Source organism: Somniosus microcephalus, chromosome 11 (assembly GCF_052327205.1).
Source record: "Somniosus microcephalus isolate GS21.2 chromosome 11, FLI_Smic_1.0, whole genome shotgun sequence".
Classification (NCBI taxonomy): domain Eukaryota; kingdom Metazoa; phylum Chordata; class Chondrichthyes; order Squaliformes; family Somniosidae; genus Somniosus; species Somniosus microcephalus.
This window is the reverse complement of record NC_140997.1, coordinates 1,160,590-1,176,158: the sequence shown is the minus strand read 5'-3', so window position 1 is coordinate 1,176,158 and position 15,569 is coordinate 1,160,590. Positions and strand designations below refer to the sequence as shown.

General features: G+C 49.1%; 1 protein-coding gene across 1 annotated transcript in view; it reads right to left on the bottom strand.

The window, feature by feature from the left end:
• Nucleotides 1-15,569, bottom strand: part of myo15aa (myosin XVAa) — a 581,049-nt gene that overhangs the window by 231,455 nt on the left and 334,025 nt on the right. Inside the window, 3 exon segments of the mRNA XM_086002218.1 lie at nucleotides 1,904-1,988; nucleotides 4,082-4,257; nucleotides 5,514-5,631. Coding sequence (XP_085858344.1) covers nucleotides 1,904-1,988; nucleotides 4,082-4,257; nucleotides 5,514-5,631 — 379 coding nt within the window.

Below are 15,569 nucleotides of genomic sequence, written 5' to 3'. Positions count from 1 at the left end.
ACCAAGATCCCTCTGACCCTCTGTACTTCCTAGGGTCCTACCACTCATTGTGTATTCCCTTGCCTTATTTGTCCGTCCAAAATGCATCACCTCGCACTTTTCCAGGTTAAATTCCATTTGCCACTTTTCCGCCCATCTGACCAACCCGTTAATATCGTCCTGTAGCCTGAGGCTTTCCTCCTCGCAATTTACCACCCCACCAATTTTCGTGTCATCCGCGAACTTACTGATCATACCCTTTACATTCTCATCCAAATCATTAATGTAGATCACAAACAGCAAGGGACCCAGCACCGATCCCTGAGGTATCCCACTGGACACAGGCTTCCAGTCACAAAAGCAACCTTCGACCATCACCCTCTGCCTCCTGCCACTCAGCCAGTTTAGGATCCAACGCGCCAAGGCCCCCTGGATCCCATGGGCTCTTACCTTCTTGACCAGTCTCCTATGCGGGACCTTGTCAAAAGCTTTACTGAAGTCCATGTAAACCACATCCACAGCATTTCCCTCATCCACACACCTAGTCACCCCCTCGAAAAATTCAATCAGATTGGTCAGACATGATTTACCCTTGACAAAGCCATGCTGACTATCCCCGATTAATCCTTGCCTCTCCAAGTGGAGACTAATTTTGTCCCTCAGAATTTTTTCCAATAATTTCCCTACCACAGATGTTAGGCTCACTGGCCTGTAATTCCCTGGTTTATCCCTGCTACCCTTCTTGAATAATGGTACTACGTTAGCTGTTCTCCAGTCCTCTGGTACATCCCCTGTGGCCAGAGAGGTTCTGAAAATTTGTGTCAGAGCTCCTGCAATCTCCTCCTTTGCCTCACACAACAGCCTGGGATACATCTCGTCCGGGCCTGGGGATTTATCCACTTTTTGGCCTGCTAAAACCGCTAGTACCTCCTCCCTCTCGATGCTAATATGTTCAAGTATGTCACAGTCCCCTTGCCCGACTTCTATGTCTACATCGTCTTTCTCCATAGTGAACACTGAGGCAAAAAATTCATTTAAAACCCCACCTACTTCATCTGGCTCTACACACAGCTTGCCACTTTGGTCCCTAATGGGCCCTACCCTTTCCCTGGTTATCCTCTTGCCCTTAATATACTTATAAAACATCTTAGGATTTTCCTTTATTTTGCTCGCCAGTGTTATTTCATGGCCCCTCCTCGCCCTCCTAATTTCCTTTTTAAGTATGCCCCTGCACCTCTTATACTCCTCTAGGACTTCCACTGTCTTTTGTCTTTTGTAACTGCCAAAAGCCCCCCTTTTTTTCCTAATGCATTTTTGTATATCCTTTGTCATCCAAGGTTCCCTTTGCTTGTTGGTCCCACCCTTGACCTTTACAGGAACATGTTGGCGTTGTACTCTCTCTATTTCCCTTCTGAAAGCCTCCCACTGTTTTGATGTGGATTTTCCTATAAGTAGCTGCTCCCAGTCCACTTTTGCCAGATCCTGTCTTATCTTATTAAAATCGGCCTTCCCCCAATTTAGAACCCTGATTTCCGGGCCGTCTTTGTCTTTTTCCATGACCACCTTAAATCTCACCGAATTGTGGTCACTATCGCCAAAAATGCAGCCGAACATAGCAGTCATTTTGTGCACACCAAGATCCCACAAAAATCAACAAGGTGAGTAACCAGTTAGCCCATTCTTAGATGATTGAGTGAGGAATGTTGGCCAGGACACCATCTCTTTTTCAAAAATTGACAGGTAGGTAATCGTTAATACCCATCTCAACCACTGACCCAGGTGGACATGGACCCCGGACCCCGGACCCTGGACCCCGGACCCTGGACCCGGACCCGGTGGACACGGACCAGGTGAACACGGACCCGGTGGACACGGAGTCCGGGATGACGCTATGTAAAATGTCGCACTCAACGTTCCTACTTACTCTGAGGAATCTTTTGCGATTCGCAAACATGAGGACGATGGATCGCACTTTGATCAAACTTTCCTTAAACTTTTGGAATTTTTTCCTGTAAAGCAAAACAAAGAGCAAAATACAAGTGCGGGAAGATCCTTCTGATATCGGTTCCACTGGTCTCCCGCCCTAACTCAGGAAATGGCGGGACATTGTTATGCTGGGACCGGTGGTTTCCGGGAACCTGCGCTCACTCCTCACAAGGCCAATAACCTCAGTTGGTGCCCCCAGGTGCAGAGACTCCTGTGCCAGGATTCTCACCTCCGTGGCTCACTCGCAGCCTGGCTTAGACCTGGAAGCCAGGATGCTGATGACAGCAAGGGGTAGGGGCCGCCAGATGGGTGCAAGTGGGCCCTGCCCAGGGTGGGGGTCGGGACCACCCAGGGAAATAGATCCTTGAAATGGGGAGCCAAGGGGTGAGTTCTGGTCGCCCTCACACCCCATGCTGGGCAGGCACTGGATCTCCGGCTGTGAAGGGAGAGGTGGTAGATGGGCATGTGTCTGTACCAACAGTGCCACCTGTCAGCCCTATGCAAACTAGGCGCCACTGACCCTGCAAACTCCGGTGGGGTCAGCGCTGCAAAGCATGACTCCAGTTTAACCACTGGATTGCAGTCACAGACTCTTGGGCCCTTATCTTTATACCTCGAGTGGCGCGCTATCATCGCAATTCTTTACTCCTGTTTTTTAACCAAATTTCACTCCTGCTGAAGGCGCAAGCCCTTCATGGGGTAGAGTCCCATTGGTGCTGGCGTAGAATCCCATCGGTGCCGGGGTAGAGTCCCATGGGTGCGGGGGTAGAATCCCATGGGCGCAGGGGGTAGAGTCCCATGGGTGCTGGGGTAGAGTCTCATGGGTGCGAGGGTAGAGTCCCATGGGTGCGGGGGAAGAGTCCCATGGGCGCAGGGGGTAGAGTCCCATGGGCGCGGGGGTAGAGTTCCACGGGCGCGGGGGTAGAATCCCATGGGCGCGGGGGTAGAGTCCCATGGGCGCGGGGGTAGAATCCCATGGGCGCAGGGGGTAGAGTCCCATGGGTGCTGGGGTAGAGTCTCATGGGTGCGGGGGTAGAGTCCCATGGGCGCAGGGGGTAGAGTCCCATGGGTGCAGGGGGCAGAGTCCCATGGGTGCGAGGGTAGAGTCCCATGGGTGCGGTGGTAGAGTCCCATGGGTGCGGTGGTAGAGTCCCATGGGCGCGGGGGTAGAGTCCCATGGGCGCGGGGGTAGAATCCCATGGGCGCAGGGGTAGAGTCCCATGGGCGCAGGGGGTAGAGTCCCATGGGCGCGGGGGTAGAGTCCCATGGGCGCAGGGGTAGAGTCCCATGGGCGCGGGGGTAGAATCCCATGGGCGCAGGGGGTAGAGTCCCATGGGCGCGGGGGTAGAATCCCATGGGCGCGGGGGTAGAATCCCATGGGCGCGGGGGTAGAGTACCATGGGCGCAGGGGGTAGAGTCCCATGGGTGCCGGGGTAGAGTCCCATGGGTGCGGGGGTAGAGTCCCATGGGTGCGGGGGTAGAGTCCCATGGGTGCCGGGGTAGAGTCCCATGGGTGCGGGGGTAGAGTCCCATGGGTGCGGGGGTAGAGTCCCATGGGTGCGAGGGTAGAGTCCCATGGGTGCGAGGGTAGAGTCCCATGGGTGCGGGGGTAGAGTCCCATGGGTGCGGGGGTAGAGTCCCATGGGTGCGAGGGTAGAGTCCCATGGGTGCGGGGGTAGAGTCCCATGGGCGCGGGGGTAGAGTCCCATGGGCGCAGGGGGTAGAGTCCCATGGGCGCGGGGGTAGAATCCCATGGGCGCAGGGGGTAGAGTACCATGGGTGCCGGGGTAGAGTCTCATGGGTGCGAGGGTAGAGTCCCATGGGCGCAGGGGGCAGAGTCCCATGGGCGCGGGGGTAGAGTACCATGGGCGCGGGGGTAGAGTCCCATGGGTGCGGGGGTAGAGTCCCATGGGCGCGGGGGTAGAGTCCCATGGGCGCAGGGGGTAGAGTCCCATGGGTACTGGGGTAGAGTCCCATGGGTGCTGGGGTAGAGTCCCATGGGCGCGGGGGTAAAGTCCCATGGGTGCTGGTATAGTCTTACTGAGTGGCAGAGCAGCCTCGAGGGGCCGAATGGACCACTCCTGCTCCTTTTTCTATGTTCTTATTTCTCTCCTACCTAGTGAGGTAGCCTCTGGCAGAAGCCTGCAGCAGAATGATTATTCTCCGGAGCTTTGTATAGCGTTTCCTTGCAAAGAATCCACGTGCATAGCGTTGCAGGGTGAGGGAGGCAATGAGTAGGAGGCCATCCCGCTTGCTGTCCAAGGTGTGGTATAAACTCTCTTTGATAAAAAGCTGAAATAAAACCAGATGCCAGCTTGTTACTCTCCAAATATTGTTAAATGTAGAGTTTTACTGAATTTTATAAGGAAATCTACAGCACTTTCACCCCTCTCTCCAGTACAAATGTTAATTTAAGTTTCAATGTCCAGTATTCGACACATGATAGGACTTATACACACCTAAATATATCAGTTTCGCACCAGACGGGTTCTGTTAAAATTATTCCCTTAATCTCCAGACTCACAAAAGAAGCCAATTAGGTAAAGTTCTAGAAGGTTATCACTTCCCATGGAATCACCTCAGCAAGCATCAACCCCCCCCACCCCCGAATCTGTACCCCAGTGAGAGTCAGTGCCTGTGGAACTGTACCCCAGTGAGAGTCAGTGTCTGTGGAACCCATACCCCAGTGAGAGTCAGTGTCTGTGGAACCCATACCCCAGTGAGAGTCAGTGCCTGTGGAACTGTACCCCAGTGAGAGTCAGTGCCTGTGGAACTGTACCCCAGTGAGAGTCAGTGTCTGTGGAACTGTACCCCAGTGAGAGTCAGTGCCTGTGGAACTGTACCCCAGTGAGAGTCAGTGTCTGTGGAACTGTACCCCAGTGAGAGTCAGTGCCTGTGGAACTGTACCCCAGTGAGAGTCAGTGTCTGTGGAACTGTACCCCAGTGAGAGTCCGTGTCTGTGGAATTGTACCTCAGTGAGTCAGTGCCTGTGAAACTGTACCCCAGTGAGAGTCAGCACCAGTGGAACTGTACCCCAGTGAGAGTCCGTGTCTGTGGAATTGTACCACAGTGAGAGTCAGTGCCTGTGAAACTGTACCCCAGTGAGAGTCAGCACCAGTGGAACTGTACCCCAGTGAGAGTCAGTGTCTGTGGAACTGTACCCCAGTCAGAGTCAGTGTCTGTGGAACCAGTACCCCAGTGAGAGTCCATGTCTGTGGAACTGTACCCCAGTGAGAGTCAGTGCCTGTGGAACTGTACCCCAGTGAGAGTCAGTGTCTGCGGGACTGTACCCCAGTGAGTCAGTGTCTGTGGAATTGTACCCCAGTGAGTCAGTGCCTGTGGAACCCGTACCCCAGTGAGAGTCAGTGCCTTCAGGAGAGGAGAGAAAACCGGAGCAAAAAATGTTGGAGGCGAGTGGGGAAAAATTCCGTAGCATCCAATCTGTTTTTGGCTAACTGAAACACAAAGATGTCCTTTGTGTATGGACAGCAACAGAAGATAATGTAGAAGCAGACAAACTTGTCATATGGATGAATTTCTTATCAGACCTTGGTGAGTCCGATGCTGTACATTCCTCTGCTGACAGGAACGATCTGTTTCAAGATGGCTACACAGTTCTCGCCATCTGCCTTTATTTGATTTGTCAGTCCCAATAAGATTTTGTACCTGTAAGAAAGGTTTTTATTACTAATCTCATCTGAGTAACGATACAATTCACTCATTTACAACAAATGACTATTTGCCAATCTAAAAGCTGTTAAACAAAGGAGGCTGGAAAGATTGCAGAAAGTACTTTATTTTGACTCACCCACCTTCCTTTTCGCAATATTACAAGATTTCTCAGTTCATTTATCCACTGTCTGTTTTTATTCATATTCTTTTTTACTAGAGACCGTGACTTAATGTGGGACCTATTTCATTGGAATGGGGGAGACACAGGAGACAGCTGAGGAAGGAAATCCAACGCAAGGCAGAATCAGGACCACAGCAGCAAAGGGGGGACTTTGGAAGAAGGAGATTGTAATTATAACAAAGATCCCAACTGCCCTCAGCCAACATCCACATTTGGGAATTCTCCATCAGGAATTTAGGTGGTCGGCAGTGGGGAATCCTCTTCTTCTCCTTCTTAGGCAGTCCCTCGGAGCCGAGGATGACTTGCTTCCACATTAAAAATGAGTTCGCAGGTGACTGATGAGTCCAATGTGGGACCTGCAGTCTCTGTCACAGGTGGGGCAGACGGTGGTTGAAGGGGCAGGTGGGTGGGGTGCTTGGGTTGACGTGCGCTCCTTGCGCTGCCTGCGCTTGGCTTGGCTTGGTGGGGAATCCAGATGGTTGTTCTCCTCTATAGCCCAGAATTAGTGAGGTCAATCATCCACCTCTACCCCTCCCTCTAGTTGTGATTGGCTGATGCAGCACAGGCCAAAGCGTGCAGTAGTGTTGGTTATGGTGCCAGAGGTTGTAAACCCCTTACTGGCTCACTAATGTCCTTCAAGGAAGGGAACCCCACATCCCTAGCGGGTCTGGCCTCCACGTGACTCCAGTCCCACACTGCGTGCTTCACTCTTAATATCCCCTGAAGTGGTTTTGCAATCAGCTGTAACACAATTGGGCCACCATCACCTTCTCAGGGCAATAGAGATGGGCAATAGATACCGGGCTTGTCAGCATCCTGGAGATGAGCAGTAGATGCCTCGTCAGCCAAACCCACATGCTGGAACACATTTTTTTTGAAGTCGCAAAGTGTAAGGGGTAATGAGCACATATCAAAAATTCGGGCGTGCACTACCCAAAATTTTCTGCCTTTAATTGAAATGTGTGGAAAATCATGCACAGCACAAATCCAAATTTCAGATAGACACAGTGAGCAAGGCATCCACTGGCAGCAAGAAGCCAGAAAGTTACCTTTATAGAGTGACGCTCCCTCTACACTCAGTTTCACCCCACTTTAACCCCAATTCACAAGCTTATTTCCTACTGCACCAGTGTGAATCTTCCTGTTGTCACACCGCAATCTCCGTACCCTGACGGCATGAGATTGTCAGTTCAGTTATAGGCCAGGTTTTCCTCTGGACTTGAAGAGATCACAAAGTCTCTGTTTGAAGAATGGACTCAGTCAAGAATATTTTTGTGGACTTTATGGGCTGAGGGTGTTTTCCCTGTGGTGGGATCGCCCTGTGCAGATGCGTGGGGGACTGGTTTGTTAAAACTCCAGAGAACGCATGGCAGTTGGCTGTGACAAAAGAACTGTCAGTCATCCAGAATGTATGGGTTCGCCCGACAGTCCTGGAAAAAGGGAGGGGGCCATTGAACTTGAACGTGTTAGAAAGCCACTCTAATATGCAAAAGCACTTCTCACCTCCATCTCAGAAGAGAAGCAGAACAATGAACCCACTGGCCTTAGCCAGCCGAAAAGGAGCCAGGCAATGACCGTTCATTTAAAGGATGTGGAGCTGCCGGTGTTGGACTGGGGTGGACAAATGTAAGAAGTCACACAACACCAGGTTATAGTCCGACAGCTTTATTTGAAATCACAAGCTTTCGGAGTGCTGCTCCTTCTTCACCTGATGAAGGAGCAGCGCTCCGAAAGCTTGTGATTTCATTTAAAGGAGGTCATTGCGGAGCTGGAGGGTGTAACATTTGCATATTGATTGTCATTGGCCCGCAGGCATCTGTAAGGAATACCTATTATATTCACGTGATCACAGGCTGAGTTGTCATTGGCCTGCAGGCATCTGTAAGGACTGCTATTGTTTATAGGACCCAGGGGGTCCTGACTCCATCTTGTCCACACGGTGCTGTATTGATTGAGAAAGCTTACAGACCTGATGCTTCATTAAAAGAGTTTAAACTGTAATACTCCGTTGTCCTGCAATTTATTATTTTTGTACAAAGTGTGCAAAACAAGACATGGTGTCAGAACAGGGATTTGAAATGGACATCGTTGGAGCTCCCTTACCTCGAATGAATTGGGGATCTTTGAACTTACCTAGAGAATGGTGCAAGTTCAAGCAACACGTGGAGTTGATGTTCTCGGGTCCACTGAAAAGCAAAGGGGAGGAAGAAAGATGCAGCTACCTACTCCTGTGGATCGGGGAAAAAGGGAGAGACATTTTTAACACATGGTCTCTCACCGCAGATGAAACAAAGGTACTGAAAAGTTATTTTGACCGTTTTGAAGCATATGTGATGCCCAAGACAAATACGATATTCGCTAGGTACAAGTTTCAGGAGAAAGTACAAGGAGCTAGTGAGTCGTTTGAACAGTTCGTGACCGAGTTAAAACTGCTGGTAAAAGACTGTGTATATGCAGATAAAGATGAGATGGTCAGAGACCGTATCGTGTTTGGAATACATTCAGCTAAAGTGAGAGAGAAACTTTTGAATGTTGGGTCCGGGCTAACGCTGGACAAAGCTATAGACATAGCTAGATCGCACGAGATAGCCCAAGCACAGTTGAAAACCATAACCGGCGCCACGAGCAGCTCGAGTGAACAGACAGTGCACGCAGTTAATAGACACACACCAAAGAACACTGCCCAGAGAGCGTGTTTCAGAACAGAAAGAACAGAGAGAGTTCTAAAAATGGGCGACACAGACATAAAACGCTTCAAAAACTGTGGATATTGTGGAAACAACTGGCATGGAGAAAAGGAGTACTGCCCTGCCAAAGGAAGGCAATGTACTAAATGTGGTAAACGGAACCACTTTGCTAAAGTTTGCAAGGCTGTTTCCGGAAAAGCAGTACACACAGTGAGTGACAGCCAAATGCCAGATAGAGAGCCAAATGCAGAGGAACTGTTTATTGATTCTGTGTCACAGGAAAAACAGATTTCAGAGACTGAGCAAGCTTTTGCCGATATTGAGATAGGAAAACAGGGCAAAGAGCTTAAGTTTAAACTAGACACTGGATCTCAGGTTAACGTAATTCCTCTGAGTGAGTATCACAGCTTGAAGGATGAGTGTGAGCTACAGCCCACCTCACGCAGACTGACCAGCTATGGGGGTGAGCAGCTCATTGTAAAAGGCACATGTGATGAAATGCAAGTACAAAGAAAGCGACATGATGCTGGACTTTTACATTGTTGACACTCAAGCACCTCCAGTGCTAGGTCTAAAGGCATGTTTAGACATGGACCTTGTCAAGCTAGTGCTATCATTGACAGCACCAGTTGAGAAGCAGACAGTCATGGAGGAGTTTGCTGACGTTTTCAAAGGAATCGGACTATTCCCAGGTGAATGCACTATTCACCTTGACCCAGCAGCAACCCCTGTGGTTTGCCCACCGAGAAGGATACCCCTTGCTCTACGTAGTCGCCTGAAGGAGGAGCTGCAGAACATGGAGAATACAGAAATCATCGTCCGGGAAAAAGAACCGACAGAGTGGGTCAACGCGTTAGTAGTAGTTGAGAAACCACGTACAGGCAAGCTCAGAGTCTGTCTTGACCCCAGAGATTTGAACAATGCTGTCAAATGCCCTCACTACCCTCTACCAACGCTAGATGACATCACACCCAAGCTAGTGGGAGCACGTTACTTCAGTGTAATGGACGCACGATCAGGATACTGGAATATCAAGCTCACGGAAGAGTCATCTAAGCTAACAACGTTCAACACACCATTTGGACGCTACCGATTTCTGCGTTTACCATTTGGTCTTATCTCAGCTCAGGATGAATTCCAGCGGAAGATCGATGAAACCTATGAAGACCTCGACGGAGTAGTCGCAATTGTAGACGACATCCTCATCTATGGCAGGAATAGAGAGGAACATGACAGGAACCTCCGTGCGATGCTACAAAGATCATGGGAGAAAGGTATCTGGCTCAACCCCGAGAAAAGCATAATCGGATCCACCGAGATCAGTTATTTCGGGCATCGCCTCTCAACTGATGGCATTAAACCAGATCCAGAGAAAATCTCCGCCATCAAGAAGATGGAGCCACCGAAGAACCGCGCAGAGCTAGAGACAGTACTAGACATGGTTAACTACTTAGCCAAGTTTGCCCCGAGCCTCTCCGAAATCAATGCACCCATGCGTCAGTTGCTCAAACAATCCAATGAGTTCCTGTGGGACAAACAACATGACACAGCATTTCAGAAAATGAAAGACCTAATCACCAGAGAACCAGGACCAGTTCTTGCCTACTTCGACCCCAACAAAGAGCTCAGACTACAAGTGGACGCGTCAAAGTACGGACTAGGTGCAGTATTACTGCAAGAAGGAAAGCCCATCGGCTACGCTTCCAGATCTCTCTCAGACAGTGAAATCAACTATGCTCAAATTGAGAAAGAGCTATATGCAATTCTGTTCGGATGTAAGCGTTTCCACCAGTACGTCTATGGCCAACAAGTCATTGTGGAATCCGACCACAAGCCCCTCGAGTCAATCATGAGGAAACCACTAGCCGCAGCCCCACCAAGGCTACAGAGAATGATCCTTCAGCTGCAGAAGTACGACTTCACAATCATTCACCGTCCAGGCAAAGACACTCCTGTCGCAGACACGCTCTCCAGAAAGTCTCTTAGCTACCAGGACAGCAGCCTCAGTGAAGGCATGGATGTGCAGGTGCACATGGTGTACAACAGCTTACCTGTGAGTGACTCAAAACTGAAGGAGATCCGAGCAGAAACAGAGAAAGATGCACAACTCACACTGCTGAGCAAAGTCATACACGAAGGATGGCCTGAGGAAAGGAGGAAATGCCCTCAGAGCATATCTGAATTCTGGAACCACAGAGACGAACGGTCACAAATCAACGGAATCGTCTTCAAAGGGGAGAAAATCATCATTCCTACCAGTCTCAGAGAAGAGATGTTGACAAAAATTCATGCTGGACATATGGGCATGGAAAAATGCAAACAAAGAGCACGTGACATTATGTTTTGGCCCGGAATGTGCAAACACACTGAGGACATTGTCGGAAAATGTTCCATTTGTCTAGAACACCGCCCATCAAATGTCAAAGAGCCCATGATACCTCACCGTATCCCAGACAGGCCCTGGCAGGTCGTCAGCTGCAAGCAAGTGCATGCAAAACGTGTACAGAGACAGCAACACCAAAAGAGATACTATGACAGGTCAGCTAGACTACTGCCGCCGCTGCACAATGGAGAATCCGTCAGAATCCAGGAGCATGACTACTGGAAGCCAGCAGTCGTCATCCAGCCAGCTGACACTGAGCGATCGTATCACGTCCGCACCCCAGCAGGACAGGTGTACCGCCACAATCGCAGGCACCTCCTGAACACCAAGGAACAACACCGTCATTCCGACGAGAGGTCAAGCCTAGTTATCCTTGACTTGTGAACTGTGAAAGGGTGTAGGCGGATCGCTGCACTAAAAAAAAACTGTACATCGTTATTGAAACGTTGAGATGTTTTCAGTGCTAGTTAAATGTTGAGTTTACTTATATGTTGATGCTACTGAGAACATTATGTAGAAGAAAGGTGCAAAAGTAATCACAGAAATCACAGAAACCCCACAGTGCAGATAGAGGCCATTTCGGCCCATCGAGCCTGCACCGACACATATCCCACCCGATCCCCGTAACCCCTACACCAACACATATCCCACCCTATCCCCGTAACCCCACGTATTTAATCCCCCTAACACTAAGGGTCAATTTATCATAGCCAATCAACCTAACCCGCACATCTTTGGACTGTGGGAGGAAACCGGAGCACCCGGAGAAAGCCCACGCAAACACGGGGAGAATGTGCAAACTCCACACAGACAGTCGCCCGAGGCCGGATTCGAACCCGGGTCCCTGGTGCTGTGAGGCAACAGTGCTAACAAAATGCATAACATTTTTCTTTTAAAAGAAAGGGGATGTAACATTTGCATATTGATTGTCATTGGCCCGCAGGCATCTGTAAGGAATACCTATTATATTCACATGTGATCACATGCTGAGTTGTCATTGGCCTGCAGGCATCTGTAAGGACTGCTATTGTTTATAGGACCCAGGGGGTCCTGACTCCATGTTGTCCACATGGTGCTGCATTGATTGAGAAAGCTTACAGACCTGATGCTTAATTAAAAGAGTTTAAACTGTAATACTCCGTTGTCCTGCAATTTATTATTTTTGTACAAAGTGTGCAAAACAAGACAGAGAGGCACGCTAAAACTGTTAATGATTTGATACGAGAGGACAGGAACGCCTCGGAGCAGGCTGCACGGAATGAGGTGTGTGTGTTGTATGGAGCATGGTTGCTGGGCGAGGGCCGCAGTAACCTGGAGGGCCCGAGGCAAGGTCACGTCCCTTCATGTTTAAGCAACAAGCATCTCACCGCGCTGCAACCGTATAGCAATTTGTTGAGCCCATGCCAGCTTTGTTTGGCCTCTGAAGCCTACCCTGTCCCTGTACGGGCGGTCCAACCATACTATGTGGAGCATTTCGGGTACCCGATTCCTTTTCTGCCGGAACACCTCACTGAGTTAATAAAGACCGTTGAGCTCTCCCAGAAACATTTTTACACTTTAGAGCAAAAGACAGTAGAAGTGGGGGAGGAGATCAAGGGGACTGTCTCGCCACCATGGTGGGAGATCGGTCTGAGTATAGAGATTCCCCCCTGGATTCGCATCTGTTCCCATGCATTAGTTATCATACAATTGTTGCTTGTAAGCTACTTGTTTTACACCAGCTGCAGGCGACGGAGCCAGATGCTCCGAGCGCGGTGGCAAGGGGTGTTAGATCGATCCGGAAAGGTGTAATTGATTTATGTTGATGATGGTTTCTCCCTGCAAAACTTGTAATGTACCAAAGTTCTGTAAGCAAGTGTATTGTATTCTGGTTATAGTTTTGCACTCTGTATTGCGCGATGTGTGCTGTTGCATTTTTGTAATGTGTTACCACCTGTCAATGCTGTAATGTGAGATGTGCGCGGTGACCTTTTGGTAACGTCCTGTGGATCTTATTAATGTTCTGTATTTTGACTTGAAGTTTGTCGGTGGGAATTGGAACCCAGCCGTTTGAATGTGTTAAGAAGCCGTTTCGCTGATGTTTTGACTCGGATACCTGGAATGGCGGGAATGACCTACGAAGAGAGATTAAATAGTTTGGGCTTGTACTCACTGGAGTTTAGAAGATTGAGAGGGGATCTCATCGAAACATATAAAATTATGGCAGGCCTGGACAGGCTGAATTCAGAGAGAATGTTTCCAATGGCCGGGGAGCACAGAACCAGGGGCCACAGTCTAAAAATAGCGGGCAAATCATTTAAAACAGAGATGAGGAAGAATTTCTTCACTCAAAGAGTGGTGAGCCTGTGGAATTCCCTGCCACAGAGGGCTGTGAAGGCTAATTCAATAAATATTTTCAAGAGAGAATTGGATATATTTCTGAAGGCTAAGGGGATTAAGGGTTACGGAGAAAAGGCGGGGACGGGGTACTGAACTGGTAAGATCAGCTATGATCTCAGACGAAGATCAGCCATGATCTCATTGAATGGCGGAGCAGGCTCGAAGGGCCGAATGGCCTACTCCTGTTCCTATCTCTATGTTTCTATGTTTCTATGTTAAAAGGGAACGATGACACGCAGTAAGGGGTACAGTTCTGGGGTTTAAAATGTAAAAACAGGGAAACAGCTTCACTTGTGGGAGACTTTGGCCTTTGCTCTCTCGTCGAGTGATGCTTTGTGGAAAGAAAAGCATCAAATGGGGGCCTGAAGAGATCGCAAAGTCTCTGTTTGAAGAATGGACTCAGTCAAGAATATTTTTGTGGACTTTATGGGCTGAGGGTGTTTTCCCTGTGGTGGGATCGCCCTGTGCAGATGCGTGGGGGACTGGTTTGTTAAAACTCCAGAGAACGCATGGCAGTTGGCTGTGGCAAAAGAACTGTCAGTCATCCCGAATGTATGGGTTCGCCCGACAGTCCTGGGAAAAGGAAGGGGGCCATTGAACTTGAACTTATTAGAAAGGCCACTCTAATATGCAAAGCACTTCTCACCTCCATCTCAGAAGAGAAGCAGAACAATGAACCCACTGGCCTCAGCCAGCCGAAAAGGAGCCAGTTTTTTCCCCAACACAAAGACCGAAAGATATGTCCCAGACTTAGGGCCATTAATCCAATCACGGAATACTCATGGGTCCGAGGATGATTAAGCACCGGAGTGCTTAGAAACAAAAGGATTTTAAAGATTGGCGAGAAAGATAGGGGTAGCCAGACTCCTATAAAAGATAGATCCTTTTCCACCATTCTCTCTTTCTCTCGCTCCCGTTCCAACAAGATCGACCTAACAAGAAGAACCAGAGAAGCCACTGAGCGGAGCGATCGAAACCGACCGCGTGTGGGGGTAAGCACAGTCTCGAGTGTCCCAAGCCGGTAACCTGTGAGCTGTAAGGGCTCAGAGTTTTCTCAGAATTGAAGTTTTGGGCTATTCCGAGGGTGGGAGCTTCGTTTGGTTCAGCCAGGCGAAGGGGTTTATGCGACTGGGTAATTCGTTGGTAGGGGTGGAATTAGAGTCCACCATAGCAACAAGGGAATTACTGCTTGTTATAGTCCCCAGTTTTGTACTGTATGTATGTTGTTTGTAACCTAGATTTTATTCTCCACAGAGGCAGTGATTTTGTTTAGTAGTGCATGTTTTAGTCAGTGTATGTTAGACCAAATAAATATCAGTTTGATTTTTCACCGACGCATTCCTGTCCATGACTTATTTCATTTACACTCAGAATAATAATTCCCGGGTATAGAACTTCCGTAAGGTGGGGGCGATTCGAACCATCCGTCTAGCAATTGGGCTAGGATCAAAACCCGCTTACAGACTCTACACCATCTCTCTGCACCTTCATTGTGCTGAATTCAAAACTCATAATCCTGCTCCTCATTACAAGTGACGGCACTTCATTGAACCTAATGCTGCTGGGATGTCTTGAGGTTGTGTAAGGTGCTGCCTAAATGCAAGTTTGCTTGTTCTTTAATTTAACTCATTATTTTCCATGATCTCCAAACAGTGGAACTCCTTACCTCACCCGTCATCCTATAATCTACAGGTTTTACAATCCAAGCCTATCAGCACCTGACCATTATGTTTTGCTGTTTTTATTTCAGATTTCCAGCATCTGCAGTATTTTGCTTTTGTATTACTGTTTAATTCACGGCCACTTCTCTTCCAGGAATGCCCACCTTGGAAAAGTTCTGCTCTTCTCTCAGGCAGGATTTCTGTTTGTCTCTTTCACCTTGTTCATCTTCATTGCTTTCTGTTTCCCTTCTCGTGTTTGATCAGGTATCTACCGAGACTCGCTTTCACAGCCACATCTCTTTCCTCAGCAACTGTCTCCGGCTCCGACTTACTCCACGTGGATTCCAACTGAAATTCCACCCTTTGTGTTTTAGATCCACCCAGGATTACAGATATCTCCGAGATATTCAGCGTTCCTTGAACCACTGCTCTCGCCACATCCTGAGATCCACGCTCAACGCCATGCGCCACCACATGAACACCCTCGACCTCTCTCTTCAGCAGCACCGACTCACTCTATCTCAAAGCTGTCCGGGTCCGCAGTTCCATTTCACCCTTCGCCTCATCCGGCGCTTCAACAAAAAACTTTTTTTCTTCCTTTCAGATGTCAAGGGTCGCAAGCTTCAACAACTCTTGGACAC